Genomic DNA, 24,353 nt, shown 5'->3' on the forward strand with positions numbered 1-24,353 from the left:
TATACCATAAAATTTGTTAATAAATTAGTTACTTATTTGTTTATTTGCAGACAATTTACGTTTCTATATCTCAACAAACCAATTTCGTTGGTGGATTGGATCACAACACCGAAAATGTTCCTGTAAAAGTATTAGATTGTGATACGATTAGCCAAGTAAAAGAAAAATCCTTAGATAGTATCTACAGGGCGACCCCTAGTTCGCAACGACCACGCAAGGAAGACCTAGATTTGGGTGAGTAACAAATAATTATATTCATAGCGGTGTTAAAATATGAAAAATTTTGTTTCTTTAAAGAATGGAGAACGGGTACGTCCGGCAGACTAATTTTATACGACGAAGACACAACGACAAAGACCGAAGGTAACTGGAAGCGACGCAATACTCTGCAACACTACCGCGTGCAGGACGGCGCCGGTTTGAATCTGGTGTCGAAGCAGAGCTCAATTTACAATCTGAGCATCTTTTCCGAGAAGAACGACAAGTCGCACAAGTACGAGACGCTCAATCTGAGCAAATTCAGCTCGGCAAGCCCGCCGATGAGCCGCGCTACCAGTCCGCTCAACACCGACCATGACCAGGACGTGCGTTGCTGGCATCTTGTGAAGCACCACGATGCCGACGCGCAGCGTGAGGGCGAGCGTGGCAATAAAATGGTGTCGGAGATTTACCTCACGCGTCTGCTGGCCACCAAAGGTACGATGCAGAAGTTCGTCGACGACTTGTTCGAGACGATATTCAGCACGGCGCATCGCGGTTCAGCGTTACCACTCGCCATCAAGTACATGTTCGACTTCCTGGACGACCAGGCCATTCAACATGGCATCTCCGATCCGGAGGTCGTGCACACGTGGAAGAGCAATTCGCTGCCACTGCGTTTCTGGGTGAATCTGATCAAGAATCCCAACTTTGTCTTCGACATTCACAAGTCGAACATTGTCGACTCGTGTCTGAGCGTTGTCGCGCAGACGTTTATGGATTCGTGTTCCACGTCCGATCATCGATTGGGTAAATTTATTTTATTTTAGCATTTTGAGCGGGTTTTTAATTTGAATTTACATTTCAGGCAAAGATTCCCCTAGTTCTAAGTTATTGTACGCTAAAGACATTCCGCAATACAAGGAATGGGTGGAGAGATACTATTCTGACATTAAATTAATGCCGGCCATCTCGGATCAGGACATGAACGCCATGCTTGCCGAGGAGTCGCGGGTAAGTCATCATTGCTCCAATTTTTCAATCATCATCTATTTGCTTGTTGTGCGCTAATTGTAAATCGCTTGTTTCTTTCCTCGGCGCAGCTTCACACCACCGAGTTCAATACGAACTGCGCTTTGCATGAGCTGTACAATTACGCAGTCAAGTACAACGAACAGCTGACGGTGACGCTGGAGGAGGACGAGTTCTCGCAGAAGCAGCGGCTGGCGATCAAGCTCGAGCAGGTGCAGCACTTCATGGGTGAGACGCAGCCGTGATATTGGCCCGACCTGACGCGGCCCTCGGCACCGCCCTTCTCGCCGATGCAGCCGTCGGCACCGCAGGAGCTGGCCTGCTGAGCGGCGTGGCCGCAGTCAGAGTACGAGCGCGAGGTGTTAGCTAGACCACATAAGCCCCATACATATCTCCCCCTCACACCCAGCAGCCCCCGCCCCCCAAAATGCGAACTTTGAGAACAACTGTGTGTGTTCTGTATGTATGTTGTTGGATTGCCGTTTTAGTCGTTCGGTGTCTGGAGCGGTGCGCACTCAGTGACTTCAAGTGCCTCTGGTAGGAATGAGTGAACCGTGCTGTCTCTCCCTTCGTTCTCTCTCTCTCTCTATCTATCTATCTCTATCTCTCTCTCTAACACACCAAAAAACACACCCTTCTACCCCAAATCCAAAGTAGTATCGGAAGTTGCGGAAGCTGTAGGACGTAAGAAATTCGTGTACGATATTTTTATGATCCCCCGCCACCAACCAACCAACCAATCTGCTGAGAGAAGAGACTGCGCTTGCTGTCTTCGCGCCTGTCCTATAAGAATTCCTGAGCGTTTAGCCCGTACGTAAATGTAAGTAAGCAACAAAGTAATAACAGTACATGCACATACATCGTCAATTAACGCTTTGGCATCAACTCGAGACATCTCGGCTTCAAACCATCATCTAGTTGGAACTCGGACGGAAAGGTGTATGCGCATGCGAGTAATTTGCCTCCCCCACAACGTATCATCACTATCATCGTAAGAAACAAAACACAAACAAACAAACAAACCTAAGTCTAATTAATCTTAAAACAAGAGAATGCTTTTTTAAAATGATTGTATAATGAATCTATCTTATATTTATCTCCTTGTACAGGTATAATATTTTTATAATTTGTTTATCGCAATCATGAATCATGATATGATTGTCTTCCGGCGCTTCGGCGCGCGCGAAGGAAGCCAGCAGGGTGTATGGTAGCGCGTTTATTTGCGACGTTTCAATCATCGGTGTGTTCGAAATTTGTATCGCCAACCATTTATGTTTCGTGTGCCGTGGTCTGTGTACGTGTCGAAGGCTGTGCATTTCTGTTTATTGTCCAGCCACAGCCAAAGAATCACTCTTCCTCTTCTTCTTCATTCACAAGTCTGTCGCTCTTCTAAATCTCTGTATCATCTCTCTTGCTCTCTGCCTTCTCTGCCTCTCTTCGACCACACCTGAAAAGCACAACCCTCTCGAAGTTCTTGCTTCGGGCGAGTATCAACCAGAACGCAACGTTTTGAGGCTGTAATTTTATAATTTTAGATGTTTTACTACTCGCTGAACAAAAATGAGAAACAAACGAACCAAACTCGAGGATTCTGTACATAATACAACATGATAGGCGTGATGATATGATATGATGATGATGATGATTTATACGTTTTTATATTATATAATATGATTGTCGTTTTATCAGTTGAATGTGCGTAAAGAAAGCAAAAAAAAAAAAGCATTATGTAATCGAATACGAATTGTAACCGTCCTTGCCGATGATGACGATTAATTGTCACTGTCAATGTCTGTCTTGGTCTGCATTTCGTTGCTAGAGTTCCTCCCCTCGATAAGAGGAGAATCCTCGACTTTGTAATAATTTTCATTTTGTAAAACCGCGCGAGCGCGCGCCTGTAACGCCAGTGTGATTCATAGCTTTTTTTACCGAAGAGTACGCAATTCGAGTGTGTGTATGTGATGAGTGTGTTTGTTTCGAGCGCAACATTCGCACGCGCAGTCAGTCACAAAGCAAAGTAACAAGAATTGAAGAAACGAAGAAAAACAAATTGTAATCATTAAGTGTAATATGTATCAGCAGACTTTATATATTGTTTGTTATGTACTTTTTAACTGTATATGTATGTATGTATTCGTCGACAAATCATCGAATGAATTTATATTATTATTTTGCACTGGCTACACAGTCACATAATTTGTAAATATTAGGTGTGCATGCACAGTGTATCCATAGTGTACTGTGTGTATACTCGATTGCATTTCGCAATAATATGAATGGTAATAATGTAAAACTCTATGTTATTATAAAAGACTGAATGGAGTTATTTCAAATACTAAATAGAAAAATCTATAAAACTGCGCTTTATTTCATTTTCATTCGGTGAGTCATCATTCAACGATGTTTAGCCGCAGTTAAATACACATAGTTTTGCGCGATTTTAAAAGTTGAAGTTGCGTTTGTTCGTTTGGTTGCCTATAACAAAAGACTACAAGCAAATTTCAAGGATTTTATCTATCACATTCTCTTTTTGCCTTATCTACACAACATCCGATAGCATCCAAAAAAATAAACAAACAAAATCAATTCAATTTTAAATCAACATGCAAAACGTAAAACTGACTGTGAATTAAATAAATGTGCGGATAATTTCTTATAAATTATTTTCTTTGTGGAAATATATTTAGGTATATGATCCATTTCCCCACTACTAAGATATCTAGCGCACAGGATAATAATTTTCATTCGCACATAGTCATTCACCTACTGCAATCATTCTTGTGCGGATGGCGTATCGCGATCGCCCTGTGAAAATCTCCCATTCTAATTCTCTACATCGCTGCACATCGCGCACACACCACACACGTAAACATGACAATGAGTAACAGCAGGTAATTGTTGTTGATCGGCCGTCGCTTGCTAGTGTAGTCAGCCACTGCGCGCAATATAAACGATAAATTCGATTACGGTAGGACGAGGGCAGTGCTAATTCCATTCGTTTCCCAAGTAACCGTGCACGGTTGTAATCATTTTAATATCAGCTCAGTGCGTCGTCTTTTGTTCGGCTTGCAGTACGCGCGCGAACATCGTCTGCACAAAAGCGTCTTGCATTACTATGGATTGCCAAACATAGGTGAAGGTGAAGTACTCGTTTGCATCACACGGTCAGTAAATGGTAAATAAATTAAGTGCCAACGTCGCGGGTGATCGCGCGACTTTCCAACGCATTTTCAGTGAAAAGCGCTCGTTATTTACATGGCGTCATGATACTGTTTTGGTACACACATTGGTTCTGGATAACAATCTTCATTGTTTACACCTCAGGTGAGCCTCTCGAGTTTCAACAATGTCGCAATTTTCTTCATGAGCGAGCGTTTCAATGTCTAAGCACACGCCTTGTAATTAGGCTAGATTTGTGCATTTTTCATGTTTTTGTTGCTCACTAAATAATTATGTGAGTTTTTGTTTCGATTGTTCATTTCGATTGTTATTAATACAAACAAAGATTTGTCATCATCAACCTTAACAATGGTTTAATTTTTACATGCTTTGCATGTTTAAACAGATGTGCAAACTTTGGAGAGTGATGTTGAATCATCAACGCAACATTCCACAAGCAATGCCACAATCATTGTGGTGCAAAATGTATCCAACTCGACGAAAAGCCCTCCGCCGGCGGCGATTGTTGAGCCTGCAACTCTGCCACCCTCGAATGCAAACATCACCAACGCGAGCGTCATGTTGCTTCCCGCAGGCGAGAACGCGACGAATGCGACATCGTCTGTGATAGAGACACTCGTAACCAGCGCGAGTAGCACGTTTAATGCCACCGAGGAGGAGACGTTGTCCACGCTGGAGACGGCGTACAAAGAGGCTGACAACGAATCCATGACAGCATTTGATCGTTCAGCTCCTGCTGCTGATTCCGGCCGATTATCCGCTGCTGGTATCACCGGTATCACTTTGGGTTGTGTGATGCTAGTCGCACTTGTCTGCGGTGCCAGCTACGTTTGGTACAGGAATCGCGGTTTCAACCGACCACAAGTACTCACCGACCGCAGCAGTAATCTCGACTCCAGCGGTTACATCGACGACACATCAGTGAGGGTATAATCGCCTTTGGACACCGAATAAAAGCATGACTAATCTTTGCTATCTTTTTCAGGACAACTCCGAGGAGATGTACAGTCTTGACAACGATTCATTCCTCAACAGTCTGGAGGCCATGACTATTCAGAATTATTGGACGGACACCGTCAAACACACCAAGCTTTAATTGCCAGTTTTTAATTAATTAACTGGCCGGGTAACGGAATATTTATTTATTTATGCGTCGCGCTTTATTATTTGTTGTTTTGTTTGAAAGTTTTCATATTAATCGTCTAAAATGTACACAAACCGATCATATCCTATTTATTTCTATGTATGAATCATATGAATCAGTGATCATAATCATTTTTAAGTATGTAGGGCAACTTAAAACGGTAAAAGCGATAGCGCGAGGTGTCATCATAAATACATACTACTTATATTCATGACTAATGCGAAATACGTTAAACGTTAAAAAATTGAAAGTCAAGGCGCAAGCAATAAATGCGCATTCATTTGCATGCTATACATTTTATACAATTCCGACTTGTGGGCAAAAAAAAATTAATATTCGGTGAAACTTAATGATTTCCCTTCAATTAAATAAGTATTCTTAGCAACTGTGATGCATATCGTTACATATATTTTTACGTACTCGTGAATGTCTATATTTTTAATGCGGGCGACTTTGCACACGTTATATTCTTGGCACGCCACGAACAAAACAACAACCATAAACGAGCATAACAAGCAATCAACACTGGAAGTCAAGTGCGAATAACGAGCATAATTATTTTCTATTCACTGTTTGACGGTTTTTCGTTTTTAATTGCGTTATGCAAACGTATCCGTATTCCAGTACAGTACTTTGAACAAAGCATTTTTTTGTTATTATTTTGTTTACATATTTTATTTTTTAATTGTACAGTGATTCTATTAGGTAATTGTATCTATGCAAAAGTACAAAAGTAAATTGTACATACGTATGCGTAAATGAATCAAAGCCACACATCACTTATTAACGTATTGAGATTTGCAAACGGCACGATGATTAATATACTCGGTACCTTTGTTTAAGTTTTGGCAATTGTAAGGTTGTTTTATTATAATGTCTAATTTCTAAGGTATTTGCGTCCCAGTTATTACTACATTAGTTATAAATGCACCAAACTAGACTTGATTACTACTTAATTTAGCGCTTGGTTAGTTTAGTTTAATTCGAACGGTCGATTGGCTTTTGCCTTCTGTCCATTAGTCAGGAAACTATCCGTACTTTTAACGATATTATTTTTCTATTCACAATTGTAAGATAATTCCATTTTGAAGACGATGAAGTTGCGTATAACGAAGTTGTGTATTGTTTTAATGACTGAATGTGTTCGCTGAAGAGTTGTGATGACTTGAAGAGATTTTTGTAATTACTTGTATATTAAAGTTAAAAACGTATTAGTGCAATAATAGGTAAATGTAGCAAAATATTCACGATATCAGTAATAATGTGCGGACACATATTACAATAGTGGCCGGAAAGTATTTGTAACTATTAATAATGTACTTTAATTGATGAATGTGTATTATGAACGTACTTTGTAAATACTTTTCAAATATTTTCCTTTATGTTAAAATACAATAGTTTTATAATGAATGTAGGTATTTTGTTTTGTTTTGAATCGCACAGCATTGACCTCTGATATCGCTGCGGTCAATACCTCACGCCATCGGTTTAGAGTGCACATGCATAGATAACGCAGGTATACGTTGTTGTGTTTAGTCGAGCTGGTTCTTCTCGTCGGGTCGGTCGCGAAAATATAATTCGATAATTTGCATTGCATTTAATTGGAATGCAACGTAATTTGTGCTTATTATTGTTATTGTGCGACCGCGTGGCTCATCACCTTCTTTTGGTTGATTTTATGGATTTTGACGACCCATATTTTGTTTCCGTCTATTTTTAAAGAAGGTAAGATTTCAAGTGTTAATCACTCGTATTTAGAGCACCGTATACACCGTTTTTCATCTCGTCGATTTTCAATCTAAGTAGCTTATTTTATAGAGAATTTTCCGTGGACTAAGAATCTGCGATTCGTTCATTTTAATCTTTACTCCGTCTTGTTCTATCGAATTAAATATCACAAAAATAATTTGTGTAAAATGGGGCAGTCTTTCAATATAAGAAATCTGAATTACATAATTCGGATTTTAAATTTTTATTAATTTTTTTAATCCAAATTCCGGGACTACTATTTGCATTATTTATAGATGGCACTAGCATTAACAAAAATTGTAAAATAGACATGTATTGTTTATTTCTGTAGCTATCAGCAAGCGCGAGCATTCGACACGAGAATTGTGTTTGTTTTGAACACAACTTACACTTTCTTATCGCATTCGTCGCGTGGAATGTAAGGCATGAGATCCATCCCCTCACGCCGAATGTTGGCGCATTTTAGTTTAGTTTTGATCGCGGGTAACGCGCCAAAGCGATTCGCGCACAAGGTCACGTGTCACATCGACGCACTGGCTATGCGCATCTCTTGTTTTCTTATCATAAACTGTCACGTCGTTGCTTGCACAGTTTGCAGCCAGTTTCGTGCCGGTATCTGGTTGATCCAATATTTTACGCGACTCGTATTGTTTGTCCGGTCATCTACTTTCCAAATTCGCAGTATATTCGATCATCAATCGACTATTTAATTTCGACTATAGAATTGCTATTTACTGTTTGCGCGTTTATTGTCCATAAATGCCGGTTAAATGTATCGCCTTCATGTTGATTTGATATTCATCATTAGGATGACCCATCGTGATGATGTAAATAATTTTTAACAAAACAGCACAGATTGTTTGTTTTTCTCCACTGTGTGATTATAATATTACTAAGTCGTATGAAATATTTTTGTTTTAACTTATTTTTTCTTTTTTTTTATTTGCAGTGTTTGCCGTGCCTTGGAGTCCATGAGTTGTGCATTGGTAAGTTTATAATTATCAAATCAAATTGTATTTTCGTTGTTTTGATTTATCGCGTTCCAGTGCGTGTTGCAAATATATGAGATAGTCGCGTACTCGGCTGATACATCTCAAAATTAACGGTTTCACTAAAGCGCAAGAGTTGACCTTGAAGATGCAATACAGCGGAATTTCGCCTTAACCATCCCTATCCCATTTTTGTCTCGTTTTTTTAAAATTCGAATTATTACCGATTGAAGATTCTAAATCTTTGGAAAATTTTCTATAAGATAAGGTATTCAAATTGGGAAAATAAGAGAGGTCGAGAATAATTCTTAAATAAAAATTTGCTTTGGACAATTCTTGTTTCATCTCACTGAGAGGTTTTTCATTTACATTTTTAGGAGAATTTTGAAAATTGGTTTCTTTTTATTTACAGTATAATTCATTGATATGACTAGCATCAACCAAAAATTGCTCAAATTTATCAAACGTTTGTGTATAACAACAATTTTTGTGTCGCGTTGCCAGCTGCTCATATTGCATACAGTATATTTCAGTTTAGTTTTGATCGCATATACCTCACGGAATAAAATTATTTTTAATTTTTACCTGATAGAGAATTTTTCTATCTTTCATATTCTTTGATCCGTTGGTCGCTTGCGATTTTAGTTTAAAAGAGGGCAGCGGTAGAAGCGACTTATATTTAGGGCACCGTACGAGGGTAGCGGTTGAAGTGACTCGTGTTCAGGACACCCTACAAAGGTAGCGGTACAAGTGACTCGTGTTCAGGGTATCGTACGAGGGTAGCGGTAAAAGTGACTCGGTTCAGGGCATCGTACGAGAGCAGCGGTAGAAGTGACTCGTGTTCAGGGCACCGTATAAGGGTCGCGGTAGAAGTGACTCGGTTGAGAGCATCGTACGAGGGTAGTGGTTGAAGTAACTCATGTTCAGGGCACCGTATAAGGGTAGCGGTAGAAGTGACTCGTGTTCATAGCACCGTATAAGGGTAGCGGTAGAAGTGACTCATGTACAGGGCTCCGTACGAGGGTAGTGGTTGAAGTAACTCGTGTTCAGGGCATCGTACGAGGGCAGCGGTGAAAGTGACTCGTGTTCAGGGCACCGTATAAGGGTGGTGGTAGAAGTGTTCGCGTAATTATATTTCGATTTTTTTTCATTATTGCCGGCGGACAAGATCTTACACAAACTTGAGTGCGATATTGCAGATACAGAATTTAATTCTCTATAAGGCTATATTTATTTGTTGATGGAGATATGGTTGCACCGTTAGTAATTGCAAAAAAGGTGTTCTTGTGTCCTCGCGTTAATTTGTTGATATTTTTAAAAATTATTACTGACGATTGTGAAGGTTTAGCGTGGAGTCAAGAGATGTGAAATTAAGTTATCCGTCGGGTGGTGTTTGTTTGTTGCAGGAATTCGACCTGCAACCCGCGAAAATTTACATAAAAGGGCGATTTTTGCAACTTTTTTCAATGTTAGTATTTTTTCGGGTTTGTACGCGACCTTGGTGGCTCAATAACTTCAGCGCGGTGTCAGAAGATACGGAATTATACTCTTCGTCGGGTTGTATTTATTTGTTGCCGGAATTCGACCTGCAACACGCGAAAATTTGCATAGAAGGGTGATATTTTTCACCTTTTTTCTTTAAAATAATTTCTGCGCGGCGTCAAGATATGCGGAATTAAATTCGCCGTCGGGGTGTATTTATTTGTTGCATGAATTCTACAACAAAGACTATTATGACTATTGTAATTACAATAAATCTATTTACATTTGATTTATGTGTTGTCATCATCATCATCATCATGTCGTTTTAAAGACTTAACAGTCTGTGATTTGTGTTTGCTATTTGATAGATTAAATTTGAAATCATGCGTCATATAGATTTGACTTATTGCATTTTTATGTAAATTTGCTAGTTATTTAGAGAGGGTGATGCATGCGCACTTGCTTGTACGTGTCTCACATGTTCGCTGCTGCTTAAGTGCGTGACTACTCACTGCCTCATAGACAATTTCGCACTGACACACATGCGCGCCACACTGTTTGAAACACTTTGTTGTTTTGTGAGGTACTATAAGGTGTTCTCAGATGGCGTAACAATGTAGGTTTACCTGGAAATATTCCAGCGAGAGGATTTTGTTTTGTTCAAACGGTGCGATAACGACGAGCGCACATTCTACACTTTCGACTTGTGTTATTCTTTGATGTATGTTCGGTAAATCGTGTTATATTTACTGATAGCCGGTGATAATTAGTGTCCATAAACGTGTCTGATCTTTTATAAGCTATTTATCAGGTGTGTAATCTTCGTAATTGTAAATTTTGCGTGTTTAATTTATTGACGTGTGCGTGAGTCCGTTGCCGTCGGGCGATGGCCGATGAAAATATCAAAGCTATGAACGCTAATAATTAATTGACTTGTGAAAAACGTATTTGTCATCATCATGGGAGCATGGATGTGCTACCTGGTAAATATTGTTATTCCTATGATTATTATGCGAATGACAAGAATTTTAATTCAAAGTTTGAGTTCCGACGGAACTCAGATTCATTACAACATAGCACAAAATGCTGTAGCTTATGTTTTGTTTCACATTTATTTCAGTATTCGCCAACTTGCCGTCGATATACCGTCTTCCATAACCGGTATGTAAAATAATTTCATTATTTATAGTAACTGTTTGCCGTGTTAGTGTAGTGTACCTAGATTGCAATATTCCTCATCACCTCATCTTAGTAACATTTATATATCACTTAAATATTTAATGTTAAAAACGAATAATCTTTCACCATAAGAATTTAAAATTACATAAATAGAATTTTAATTTATCATTATTCCACTTTCTTTAACGCCATGCGAATAGCAACGTCCAAGATTGCCGAGTGTTGTCGTTGCCATCCTTTCGCGCCTCGCTCTGCTTTTCTAGTTTAGTTTAGTTCGCATGTATCGGGTCTATTGCAATTTGTGCGCGGGCAGTCGCCGCGGCCATCCTTGCGCCGGCTTTGCGCGTTCGGGCAGCACGTAGTCTTATCAAGAACTGTTGCGACCGTGTTTGCTTCGCTGAGGTACAGCATGCACTAGTTTAAGACTTTGCCGTATAGAGAATTTTCAGTAGATTAATAATTTTCAATCCGTTGCCCTATGTTGTTTCCAGATATTAAAATAATAGAAAATGAAAATGTCCAATTTTTAGGACTTTTAGACATTTTCGAGATTTCCAATTTAACTAACTTATTCTACAGAGAATTTTCCGTAAATTAAGACTCTGCCATTCGTTCCTTTTTATCGTCAAAAATTGAAAAATTGCAATTTTTAGCACTTCCAGTCGCGGTTTTAGGCCTTTTACTCCATTAAATTAAATTATTTTAAATTTCCATCAGTTTCCATTTCCACAGTAACTTCGTAAAAATTTTCCTAGATGCCGAATTTAATTCTGTATCTCCCGGTATCGAAATTTATGGCAAGAAAATTCCGTAACGCGAGTTATATTGAAAGTTGTGTGTGTGTGCCTTAGTACTTGTTGCCCTACGAATTCTAGTTTTATTAGTATAACACGCGAACGCGGTGTCACAGTAACTTCGGAAAAATTGTCCTAGTTACCGAATTAATTCTGTATCTCCCTGTGTCAAAATTTATTGCGATAAAATTTCGTAATGTGAGTTATATTGAAAGTTGTGTGTGTGTGACTTAGTATTCGTTGCGCTAGGAATTGTAGTTTTTTATAGTATAACACACGGACGCGGTGTCACAGTAACTTTGGAAAAATTTTTCTAATTGTTGTTTTTTTTTTATTATAACACGCGAACACGGTTTTACTGTAAGTTCGGAATAATTTTCTTTGATGCGGAATTTAATTCTGTATCTCCCTGAATCGAAATTTATTGCCAGAAAATTCCGTAACGCGAGTTATATGTACAATTGTGTGTATACGCACTTGTACTTCTTGCGCTATGAATTGTAGTTTTTTTTATTATAACACGCGTACGCGGTCTTACTGTAAGTTCGAAATAACTTTCTTAGATGCGGAATTTAATTCTGTATTTCCCTGTTTCAAAATTTATTGCGAGAAAATTCCGTAACGCGAGTTATATTAATAGTTGTGTGTATACGCACTTGTACTTCTTGCGCTAGGAATTATAGTTTTTTTTATTATAACACGCGAACGCGGTCTTATTGTAAGTTCGGAATCATTTTCTTAGATGCGGAGTTTAATTCTGTATCGCCATGCATCGAAATTTATTGCGAGAAAATTCCGTAACGCGAGTTATATTGATAGTTATGTGTATACGCTCTTGCACTCCTTGCGTTAGGAAGCGTGGGGGATGGTGGTTAGGTAGGCTGCCTTGTTTGGTAATATTTATGGGGCGGTGGGGGGAGGTAGAAGAGACCGGTTAAGAGTACGGCACGTACTTAATACTACCCTGCAGACTTGCACATAACAATAAAGCCGACCCTGCACATGTAAAACACTATCATAACATCCTGTATATAACCTTGAACAAAAAAGACACTACGAGTCCGACGGCTATGCCAGCGCCGTTTTTTTATTATAACACGCGAACGCGGTCTTACTGTAAGTTCGGAATAATTTTCTTAGATGCGGAATTTAATTCTCACTGTGTTGAAATTTTTTGCGAGAAAATTGAAAAATTGTCATTTTTAGCACTTTCAGTCGCTGTTTTAGACTTTTTACACCATTAAATTAAATTATTTTAAATTTCCGTTTGATAGAGCATTTTTCAATCTTCCATAATCAATAATAAAAAGTCACTTTGTTGAAAATCGTGGCAGTAAATTGTCATCAAAAATTAAAATTTCATCTTTTAAATTTCCATTTTAACTAGCCTTATAGAGAATTTTCCGTAGATTAGGAATCTGCAGTTTATTCCTTTCTATCTCTTTTAATTTACGTGATATTTGTAATTGAAAGAAATGAGCAAAAATTGAAAAATTTCACTTTTGAGCAATTTTAGTCGCATTTTTCGACTTCATTAAATTAAATAATTTTATATTCTTATCTAATAGAGATATATATCCAATATTTCATAATCTACTATTAGATTTTCATTTTAGCTAGCTTATCTTATCGGAAATTTTGCGTATATTAAGAATTTGAATTTTGAAGTCGTGGTGTTGTAAATATCAATTATTTAATTAACTTAGGTATACAGTAAACTTATGCAAAGACAATTAGAAAACAATGAATTATTTATTTGTATTGGTAAATTACAAATTCCTGATTTTCTTCATCCTTATTGCATCCCAAAACCAATATATTCTTTTCTTATGCCGAGAAATATTGAAAGTAAAAGTAGATTTCGTGTATGTGTGTTATTTCAATATTGTGAATTTTTACTTTCGTCTTCTTAACTACGTGTTTACCACTACGTTTGTGTATAAACAACTTTTTTGTTCGACTGACGCTACGTACGCTATCGCTTATCGCTACGTACCCTGCCTTGTACTTGGCTTCGCGCAGCGCATACAGCAGTCGTTTCACCGCGTGGTTCGCGAACGCGTCTCTCTAATCGCCATGCGTTTTCAGACTTCAATTATTCATTTAATCGTCGTGTTTTCTTTTCATCATCAGCAAAATATTCGTTACGAGCATGTATGCTTGTTTTGTTTGATGAGTTGTGGCGGTTAGAGTGTTCATAACTGAGAAATAAGTGTCCGTTAATCTCTGCGCGAGTTTTCGGTAGATAATATAATAATATATTATATTTTCGGATCTAAAATTTCTTCATCAATGCATTGGTAGGTGTTTAAACACTTTTTGTCGCAAGAAGTTAAGGCGGTTTAATTTAAATTGGTTATTCCATTTAAGGGATATTCATTTTGCAGATTACAAACACATGGTAGCATTTTTATCAGAATTCTTACTTCATTTTCACAGTGTTAAAAAGTATCTGAGGATTATTAAAATGACAATATTTATGTGGTCAACGTTTTTAATCGAATTACACTTCTTATCATCATTAAATTAAAAAGTTTCGTGTTGATCTAATAAAATCTTGTACGTTGAATAGTTTTTCGCTATCATAGTCTACATACATCTTAATACTTACAAGTAAATAGTAAGTAAATAGCCGTCTGCTGATTTAGATGTTTTCCACCGGATGTTCTATCAATTTATGATGATGCTTCACCCGTCGGTTACCTTATGCAGTTGATGCTGTCATCAAATAATAAATATATACACAATATATTAAAATGAAAGTGTTTTATTCTTGTAACACCATTTTTACTGAACTTCTCCGATGATTTTCGGGTAAATCTTTGAATTTATGTTAAAATTGTTTTGGTATAAATTTCTCTCGACATGATATGAATATTGACCATTTTTGTAGTTTCCAATTTTTTGCAACACCCTGTATATTAGTTTTCCCAACAGTACTTAGTAAATCGCCTTTATTTGTGAATTTTGAGTGTTCTTTGTTTTAAACTTGGGGTTTTCCTTCTGGAACACCCTATATATTTGCTTTTCTTTTGTCCGTGAAAACTTTCCTTCAGCTGTGGTTTTAGGTCTTTTTAGAGTTTAGATGTTTTCCTCTTTAATGTTTGAATTTTCTATTTGTGTCACCTTGTATAATCGTTTTCCTTCTCATCTCTGAAAATTTTGCTTTGACTGTTTTTAGAATTTAACTTTTTTGCACTTTGAATTTTCTATTTGTAGCGCCCTGAAAATTGGTTTCCCAGAGTAACGGTGAGAAACCAGCGATAGTTATGTATATGTGTTTTAAATCACGAAGAAAATTGACTTTGCTAATTGTTTTATCCCGCTAGAACTTCACTAAGTAGTACGCGCTTACTTACGCGGCTAAGCAGGTCGTAATTCCAATTTCAATATAGCGAATTGTGAATTCTGTTGACTGTATTATTTTACATTGTATTTATTAATAAAGAAATGTTAAGAAATATTATGTCTTCTGCTTTGAATGTACCCTTTCTATCATTTCAGGTACAGGTCTCTAAGAGAGGTCCCTCTCTCAGGGGATGATCCCCACTATAAAAATTGTTAAGGTATCCTGTATGACTTGTATACTCCATCTTTCATTTCAGCTACAGGTCAGAACTTGTAAGAATATTTGTAAGTGTCCCCTCTCTTGAGACGACTTAAAAATTAGAAATATTTTTACAAGTCCTTAAAAGGACGTCCTTATAAGGAGTTCCCTCTCTCTGGGGGTGATCCCCCACCATAAAAATTGTTGATATGCCTGAGTATTTCGGGGATGAAGCGCAGAGACATCGTAGCTGTAGGATGGGCCGGGAGCAATGGACGCATCGAAGCAGTGGGCGATCGACCAGAGCGCCGGAGGCGCTCTGGGAGATCGACCTGTGACTGTCTTATAACGACACGTGCCAAAAAATTTAAAAATTCTGATCCTCCCTGTTCTTCTCTTTCTTCTATCTCCTCCTCTCTACTTGTTTCTCTGCAATTCTCTTCTTCTACTTCTCCTATTCTCTGTTCCTCCGTTTCTCCACTTACTTATTACTTACTTACTATTGCTCTCACTGTTACTTCAATTTCTCTTATATTTCGTTGCAGTTCATATATGCAACCCAAATTTCACGTGTTATTTTTATATTTGAGAAAAATGCTTCCTATACCTGGGATTCGATCCGTGTCTACCAGCATGCCAGCAGGTGCACGTGTCCACTCGACCACCGAGTTTTTTACCGTTTATATTTGATTCTTTTATTTATATGTTTCTACTTTATGTAACTTTTAAAACCACAACACAAGTCTCAGATATGTTACACTTGCTGCACGCGTTTAATATCTATAGTCTATATTGATTGTGTGAAAAGCTCATATACTGAAAACGGCAAAAAGGATACCACAAAGCAAATATGAATGAGATATTAATTGATATTATTTTTATTTTATTAACTACATTTACAAATATAAACATTTATTATACAGAAAAAATATCGACAACTATTAAATGCCGCATAGAAGACTTGCCTTAAAATATGCACATCTCCAACACTTCTTTCATGGATATCGCAGATTCCATGACTCCTATTATCAAAAACTGGGCACCAACGTTGTCTATCAGCAGGAATTAATAATAAATCCAAGTTTTGCCAATATGCGAGATGATAAACGACTGCCGATGAACACGCACGCGGCGCACAAACAAATTACGAGAAAATGCGTTCAGCCGATATCGCAGCGCATATTGCGCTAAGAAAAATATAGATAGCCGACGCACAAAACAATAAGGCTAGCACCAAAGCATTGACTTGTTACGCCAAAGAACAATGGAGGTACGCGGCGGATTGGTTAAGTTAAGTTGAGGAATAAACACGCACACCACAAACCACGGCGTAGAGAATACTGAGCTGCTAGATTGAGAACAATGTTGGAACCAAAAGAAAGCGATACTAGCGCCACCTACACGTGGGATAAGAAAACTCAATAAATACCACGATACTATCGCCATCTAATTGCAGGGATTCGAACTACAATGCAGCAAACTGTAATTGGAGTATTACAGGAATCAACTCTCCCCAATTTTACCTTTGAGTATTACATTGTTTTATGTGCGAAAATCGCAATTAAATAATAAAAATCACATTTGTTACTTATGAGAAACAGATAAAAACCTTTATTACTTTTGTTTTACTTATCAGAGCAGCTAAACCTAATAAACATCTTATGTACATATGAAATTTTGAAGTGACTCCTCATCGGAATTGTGTTCTTGAAATAACTTCTAAGACTTTATCAAAACTATTTTGAATTAAAAACTAACATAAAGATTTCTACCGTGTTAATGAGACAGTAACGAATGTGTTACAGGTGTACTTTCGAAGAATTTTGTCGTGCTTTTCTTGCGTCCGGAATTTATAAAATATATGACATGCGGAGCATGTGAATTCAACAATAATTGTTAATTTAGAAGCCCGCAAGTAGTTACAATCACCACTGCATTTATGCTTCCTGAACATGGATTTTCCATCAATTAATAAATTGCGTTTGCTTTTTAACAGAATAGCAATAATAACTAATTAAACTACTATAAATGTATATCTTATTAGTACTACGCTTATAAAACTGATGCATTTTCAGATGTTTGCCCACTTCTCGCTACCATCAAGTTCTTTCATGCCTGCAACATCGTTATAACTGATTATAAACATGAAAATATGCAATCCTTTGAATATTTTCAAAATTACAATCATAGTGTTGCGCGTAGTCAATGAATCAATTCTTTCACTTCTGCAACTATTCTCTGCACCCGGCTCTTCTCTTGTAGCCATCGATAATTATATTAACTTCGAATTAATATTCTGTGTATAATATGTACAAGTTTCCGCGTCGTTAGCCTTGGGTACGAAATGTAAATAACAAAATGGCGGATGCTTAACATTTACATATTATATAAAAAATCATTTGAAGTTGAATCTTACCCATAAATTTGCCAAGTCCAATCATCTATCATTCAAAAGCAATTAATATACATTCCAACGAATGTTTTCGAAAAGAAAATACAACGCAAACAATTGTGCTCCATCTGATTTTTACAGCATCGTTTGAAAATGTGAATTCTATCGCGTTTTTTTTTTCATCATCTATTAGCTAAACGTGAATGTACTTTCTCTAGGTCTTTAAGTTAAGATCGGCGTTGTAAAATAATAATAGTAAAAAAACAAGTAAACATACATAAGTTGTAAATGTTACATTAAATTAAAATCACTCTCGACACCCACTGATCGGATCGGCCACGAACAAGTACGTTCGTTTGAAAAATGCTCGCAAGAAGCGCAAGAGTGTAGTGCGTCCGTACTGCGCCCCAGGGACAACGTAACGAAGTAAGCGTCTTGTCTTTATGTGGTCTCACTTACAACAAGCCAGTCAGTCACTCTCACTGTTTCTTTTTTACAGGCGTTGGCGAATCTTCTGGTCCTCGTTTTGCTCCTTTGCTTGATGCATTCGGATCTAGAAAATTCATTTTATAATAACTCTGAACCATAAAACAAAATAAAACCATAAAAAAACGTGTTTTACCTTGTAACCACCTAACTTGAGTAGCAGGCCCATATCCTTTATCATTCCTCGCGGCAATACGGAAAATAATCGCAGACTTGGTGGTGGTGTCAACGTGCGCAGCGGCAAGAGAAGAGTTTGGAACAGTGCACGAATTGCTCGGACCGCAGTATACCCTGACGAAGGCCAGGTTTGAATTGGCACGTTCCTAACACAAATAAAAATGTAATAAATATAAAAATCGTACAAGCAAAGCATTTTACCTTTGCAGAATTTCGTACTGCTAAATAAACAGAATATTCCAGAATATTCTCTTGATTGACGCACGGTGGTTCCCAAGAAAGATGCGCCCCATCCACAGACTTAGCAATTTTGATCGCCGACGGTGCACCCGGAAATCCAGGAAGACAAGTCTTGAACGCCGACACTTCGCTCCATTCTCCAATTCCCACTGAATTTATGGCAGCGACGCGGAACTTATACGCTGTGCCCGGCTCAAGCGTTAACTTGGTCAATGCCGATATATCCGGCAAGCTATCTTCACGAAGCAAATCTAGCTCATCTTGTCCAAGCATGCAGAAGTTCTTCACGTCAAAGCTGGTGCCCTTGACGAATCCCACCGTAAACCACTCCTTTGAGTCTTTGGAGTCTTTCGGCGTGGCAAGGGCGAGAGCGTCAGTCTTATTGTTGGTCTCTTTCGAGTGATCGAGCGCGGCTGACGCTAGCGCCGCCAGCGCATTGCCGTCCTCCTTCTTAGTCTTGCTTTCTGTAGCCTCCAGGTGATTTTCCTTGTTATCCACGTCGCCAACATCGTTTTTAGGTGCAGTTGAAGTAGGGCTTTTCATTTCTGCGTCGCTGTCGTTGACTTGAGCATTCAGAAGCATCAGCGCATCATTTACAGAGATTTTGTCCAGTGCACCAACATCCTGCCGACTTTCAGCCGTTGCCTCATCATCCCCGACTGCAGCAACAAGCGCTGCTGTGGGATCTTGCTCTTCTTCTTCAGCTGGAGTGTCCTGCGAAGTTTCGCCTTGTTGGTCCAATAAATGTTCTGCGCTCAAATCATCCTGACTCGAACTCTCGCCTTCACCGTCAACGCTCATGTTCTTATCTTCGCTTTCGCCTTCTCCGACAGACCCATTAAAATTGAGCTCATCAAGAGGCAAACCCTCCTGGCTGTCGTCACCGTTATTTAATCCATCAGTGTCTGGCAACTCCGCAGATTCTTCGGACGCCTGACTTTCAGCGGGTGGGTCATCAGTGATTTGTGAAGGGGTGAATCACCACCGCCTTTGAGACCACCTCGGTAGGTGAAAGGTATTACAGGTGGTGGACGTATTCGCCCGCCACCTTTAAGCCCAGTAAGCGAACTGATGGAACCGCCGAAAAGTCCGACCGCAGCGTCCGTTTCCATGGCGGACGAGTCGCCATCACCTTCCATCTCCATGTTGAGATCAGACGTCTGCAGTGGCATGTCTACCTCCATAGATTTTTCGGGTTCCGGGTCAATAAGACCCGCCTCCGCTGCGAGTGCAGCGAGGGCTGCGTCGGTGGTTGCTGGTTCATCAAAAGATGTGGAAGCTAAATAAAAAGTAAATAAAATTTTAGTGAGAATTATAAATTAAAAATCAAAAATATCTACCGATTGTGGTTGCTGTTGGTTGTCGTGGACGTGTAACCATCATAACTTTGGCAGGTTCTCCAATAGTTGTAGAAACAGTTGGAGTAGCGCTGACAGTCGGAAGGCGGATGATCTTTCCGGCACCGGCGCCCGCCGGCATGATTATCGTTTTCCGCGTGCCGCCGTCGGCAATTTGTACAGTAACAGGTTTACCTCCAATCATCATGTGTTTCTGAAACCACAATTAAAAAATCAATATTTTTAATTTCAAAATTTTCAACTCAACTTACAAAGTGTGGCATGATGATGGGTTTCCCAGCGATCTTAACATTGGGTAGATTTGCAACGCCCGCCTTCGGTGACATAATATTCACCGTCGAAGCCTTCGGCTGGGTGACAGTGACAGGCTGCGCGTTTGAGATGGTCTGAATGTTGCGAATGGCAGTACCAGAGCTGACAACAATCACCTGCTGGTTACCGATTGTCGACAGACCGCCAGCGGCGTTCTTCTGCAAAACAATCTTGTTCGGTTTGTTGACGATCATGTTCGACGGCAGCGTTTTCACAGTGGTGAGTAGCTTATTAGCAGCGTTCTGAGGTACAATTTTGACGATATTATTGGATGAGCCCGCGCCTTGGATAATCGGCGTTTGAATAATACCACCGCCGGTTTTGGGAATGGTTGCCACCATGCCGGTGCTCGTCTTTACCAGAGTGACGATCTGTGTGGGACCCTTCTGCACAATTCCGGTACCTTTCTGAACGATTACCTGCTTGCCAGCCATCTGCGGATTCCCTTGACGGATGATTGTACCAGCAGTTGGTATTTTACCACCAGCTACACAAAATAAATTAAAATAAAGTCCAATTCTGGTTGTATTTTAAAACAACTAACCTGCTAGTTTGATCGGTTGTGCCCCAGTTACCGTTATCTTCTGTGTGGCAGCCGCCGCAGCGGCCAAAGCCTGAATACCAGACATACTGGCCGGTGTCTTCACCACTTGCCCATCAGCCGTAGATGTCGGCGATAAAATCTGCGCAGTTGGCAATACAATACTACCCGGAGATGCGGTCACCACCTTAGGCGACGCGTTACGCACAACAAACTTACTTCGCACCATAGGATTTATAATCCGCGGCGGTGATGCGACCGCAATGGGTCCAGCCACAATCGGAGCATTTGCTACAATCTGTGGCGCCAGCTTAATCTGATTTTGCTGTGTCAATTGCACCACTTTTGGTGGAGCAATTGCCCGTACCGTAGGATTGGCAGTCGCCACCGCCTTCGTCGGCGCAGGTGTAGCGGCCGCAGTCGGCGGGAGGTCATACTTCTGAATCTGAAGGACATAAGTCTGCGTAGATGGCAAACCATTCCAATTGACCTCTAGTGAATTCGTACCCGCCTTAACAAGACTCACTCGACCCGGCGCTGAAGGTTTCTCTACCTCCAGGTACCACAAATCCTTACAACACACCTGGTTATTCCACGCCTTGCGGTAACCATCCCTGCCAGACCACACATAAAGTCTAGTGTTGATCCCGACCGCGCAGTGTCCCGCACGAGCGCACGGCAGACTCTGATCGAAACTGCCAATGTTCAAGTCGTCCCAGTGCATGGTCTCGAGATTGAGACACGCCATCGTCCCGGTGCATTTCCACTCTTTCTCGCTGTTAGCGTAGTTAGGCGTCTTGCCATCATCGTTGACCACCGGCACCCAACCGCCGAAAACATACATGCGATTGCCGATTAGTGTCGACGTGTGCAAAGAGCGCGGAAGGGGCGTAATGCCCGAGATCTGCGGTTTGCTCCACGTGAGCGTGTTGGTTTCGAAGAACCACAGATCGCCCAGGCGACAACCGCTCATACCGCCGTAGATAACTAGGTATGATTTGTTGGTGCTCTTGTCGACGAAAGCGACACCCGTATGCGACTCGCGCGCGGGCGGAGGTGACCCATTTGTGATTGGGATTTCCCATTGCACCGGATTCGAGCGGATGTCCAGTGCGTAAAGATCGTTCAGGTACCGCGGGATGTTGTTTTTGGGATCTTCGCTCTCATTCTCCAACCCACCGAAGAGGTAAACCTTATCGTTGACAAGCGTGAAACTATGGCCGAGTCGAGCGCAAGGGGGTTGACCCACTTTCGGTGGTTTTGGCTTTAATTTCCGCCACTCCCAACGGGAAGCCTTCACAAAATATTCAAATAAATACAAAAACCGAAAAACATTTTAAACTATAAACGCACCTGTAATTCATATAATTCACTGCTATATTTTCCATACTCTACCATGCCACCAAAGATCAACAGGCGCGTGCCATCGACCACGAAACCGTAGGCGGCACATCCTGGTGGTACGTCCCCTTTAAGCACAGGCACAAACCATTGATTTGTGGCTGTAAAAAAGAAAGTTTAGTGTGCAACTGGTTGCATATCAAGGAATAAATATAAAAATTAATTCAAGAGACAATTTTCTGTTGCATGCATTAAAATTATCTGGTATTATGCTAGAAATTGACGCTTTTTTATCTAGTTCCAATTAGATAAAAACCACAAATGTCGCCGCAAACTTCTAGTTTACATCCAAGCGACGCCATCTTATAGTGATAGCAAGCAAATAACAAGCGAGCGAAATTCAAAGGAAAAAAATCTATAATTCGGAAGCGTTGGCCAATTTCCATCGTTTGCTAATGGAAACTGCTATTCGATGAAGTGTGGCGTTTAAATTTCGAATAGCCGCGCGCGGAAAAAAGCCGCCCGTTGCCAGTATAAATAACAACAAACATACGCGCGCGCGCCATGTTTGATGGCGGCGGGCCAAATCGCTCGCTTAAATACCTGTATTGTAAACGTGCAGTTCGTCGACGATGCCCTCGTTGCCGCCGCCAAAGACAACCATCAACTCCTTAATGGCAACTGCGCGATGACCGTGCCGCGGCCGTGGTTGCGGGCCGGCCGGATCGGCAACACATTTCCACCGTAGAGCCTTACCCGCCATTATGTGATCACATTGCACTCAAACCATACGCCAATTGAGTTCGTGCTTCGCCTGCTTGGCTTGACACTTTCAAACCGCTAACCTCAATGTTTCTTGCGCGAACATAAAACGACTCGGCCGGAGGAGCGAGCGCGGCTTCCTCGCCCGCTTTGCACAGCTCGTCGGCGCGGCGCTCCTGCGTTGGTCGGGTGGCGCGCGCGTGCGGCGATTCAACAGCAGCCGCTAGCGCGAAATTCGGCAAACAAAGCTCGCGCAAACACTGCGTCGCGATCGTTTCTTAAAATGGCGGACCCAAACTTTCATCTCATTGGTCGAGCGGCGCGCGGCCGTGTCGACAGCGCCCTCTTCATCATTTGTTATTTGACATTCGCCGTCCGACAGTTGGCGCCAGGTTTGAAATTCCCAAAATCTGACCCAGCGCCACGAGACACGACGCGGCAGTATTGAAGCATCTGAAGACGCGGAACCTCGGCGTCGCTTCCAAAGGTCGCCTCCAAGAGACAAATATGCACTGCTCGTAAGTCACTGTAGAGACGGATTGGAGTAGTCATCGATCAAAAGTTTTAACAGATACTAGAGACAAAAGCCGCACACTTCACATCATATGCTTAACATTTCTCTCTTCATTTTCAATAAGGTGTAATTCTCCATGAAACATTAAATTAATTTATCAAGCAAAGAAAACAAATTATCAAAATGGCGGATATGCCGCGCATTTTACAAGGAATATTACTCTTTAAATCCTGAATCAACGACTTGGGGAATACAAGCTGTGAGAAAATTGTACGCTGCGGAGCAATTCGACTTCCATTAATTACGCCAAACAATTTTTATCACGCATATCAGCCCTCGGAATATCTCCGCGCAAATAAGCCAACCGCCTTGATCCTCAGTAATATCCGGATATCTCTCAACCACGCGATGCAAATCTAAACTCATCATATCATCATCTGTCTTCACGACTTCCGCCATCATAATAATAATTTCTAAAAGGATCGTAGGCTCGCAGGGACGGTGTTGTTTGAAAACCAATTGCAACTTTCGCGCTTCTCTTATTATTTATTGCCGCGACCACCTGGCCTCCTCGAAAGTTTTAAACGAGATGCGTTTGGACAACATGGCGACCAAATAACGCTTCGCGACTAACTACTTGAGCTTCTTTCATGATTAGCTCAAAATTCTCATCAACCAATCCCTTGCCAATCAAAGAAATAATCCTCCAGAGTAGCGGTAACCGTTTCCAACGCAGTACTGTCGTTAATCCCACCGCGGCCGGAAAGATCATTAAAGTGTTTGTCTACATCCAGGAACGCTTCGCAAGTAGATACGAACTTGATTCAGTTCGTAAATCCTATAAAAACATCATATTTACAAAATATAACACAAAATCCATTGAAAAACATTTCTTACAAAAGATATATACCTTTATGGTACTCGAAACACGATCCA

General features: G+C 40.2%; 3 protein-coding genes, 1 long non-coding RNA gene and 1 pseudogene across 5 annotated transcripts in view; 3 read left to right on the forward strand and 2 right to left on the reverse strand.

The window, feature by feature from the left end:
• The window catches only part of LOC135792814 (plexin A3-like), a 27,045-nt gene extending 23,458 nt beyond the window's left edge, over positions 1-3,587 (forward strand). The window contains 4 exon segments of the mRNA XM_065303562.1: positions 51-234; positions 298-1,008; positions 1,067-1,212; positions 1,302-3,587. Of these exon segments, the coding sequence (XP_065159634.1) occupies positions 51-234; positions 298-1,008; positions 1,067-1,212; positions 1,302-1,475 (1,215 nt within the window). The 3' untranslated portion in view covers positions 1,476-3,587.
• A 409-nt stretch (positions 3,588-3,996) lies between these two features.
• On the forward strand, positions 3,997-6,964 carry LOC135792822 (uncharacterized). Of its 2 annotated transcripts, none has more exons than XM_065303578.1 (3): positions 3,997-4,554; positions 4,796-5,337; positions 5,396-6,964. In XM_065303578.1, exons 1-3 carry the CDS (start codon positions 4,494-4,496, stop codon positions 5,504-5,506), a joined length of 714 nt encoding a protein of 237 aa, XP_065159650.1. In that variant the 5' UTR covers positions 3,997-4,493; the 3' UTR covers positions 5,507-6,964. The 2 variants fall into 2 exon arrangements, with proteins under 2 accessions (XP_065159650.1, XP_065159651.1); XM_065303579.1 differs by having other exon boundaries at positions 3,999-4,554; positions 4,796-5,331.
• A 6-nt stretch (positions 6,965-6,970) lies between these two features.
• On the forward strand, positions 6,971-12,300 carry LOC135792828 (uncharacterized). Its single transcript, XR_010548476.1, has 3 exons — positions 6,971-7,279; positions 8,253-8,289; positions 10,895-12,300. It is a non-coding gene; the product is annotated as an uncharacterized lncRNA (long non-coding RNA).
• A 4,574-nt stretch (positions 12,301-16,874) lies between these two features.
• On the reverse strand, positions 16,875-23,214 carry LOC135792037 (host cell factor 1-like). Its single transcript, XM_065302664.1, is given in 9 exon segments — positions 16,875-18,239; positions 18,309-18,495; positions 18,551-19,479; positions 19,482-19,868; positions 19,930-20,140; positions 20,199-20,746; positions 20,804-22,094; positions 22,154-22,302; positions 22,745-23,214. Coding segments are annotated over 9 exon segments (3,936 nt in total). The 5' UTR covers positions 22,905-23,214; the 3' UTR covers positions 16,875-18,165.
• A 352-nt stretch (positions 23,215-23,566) lies between these two features.
• LOC135792063 (exocyst complex component 3-like) lies at positions 23,567-24,189 on the reverse strand (annotated as a pseudogene).
• Positions 24,190-24,353: the final 164 nt, after the last annotated feature.

The sequence above is a fragment of the Atheta coriaria genome, unplaced genomic scaffold (assembly GCF_025399875.1).
Source record: "Atheta coriaria isolate IRGN ID8LTWV9N9 unplaced genomic scaffold, Caltech_Dcor_3.1 hic_scaffold_5_pilon, whole genome shotgun sequence".
NCBI classification, from domain to species: Eukaryota; Metazoa; Arthropoda; class Insecta; order Coleoptera; family Staphylinidae; genus Dalotia; species Dalotia coriaria.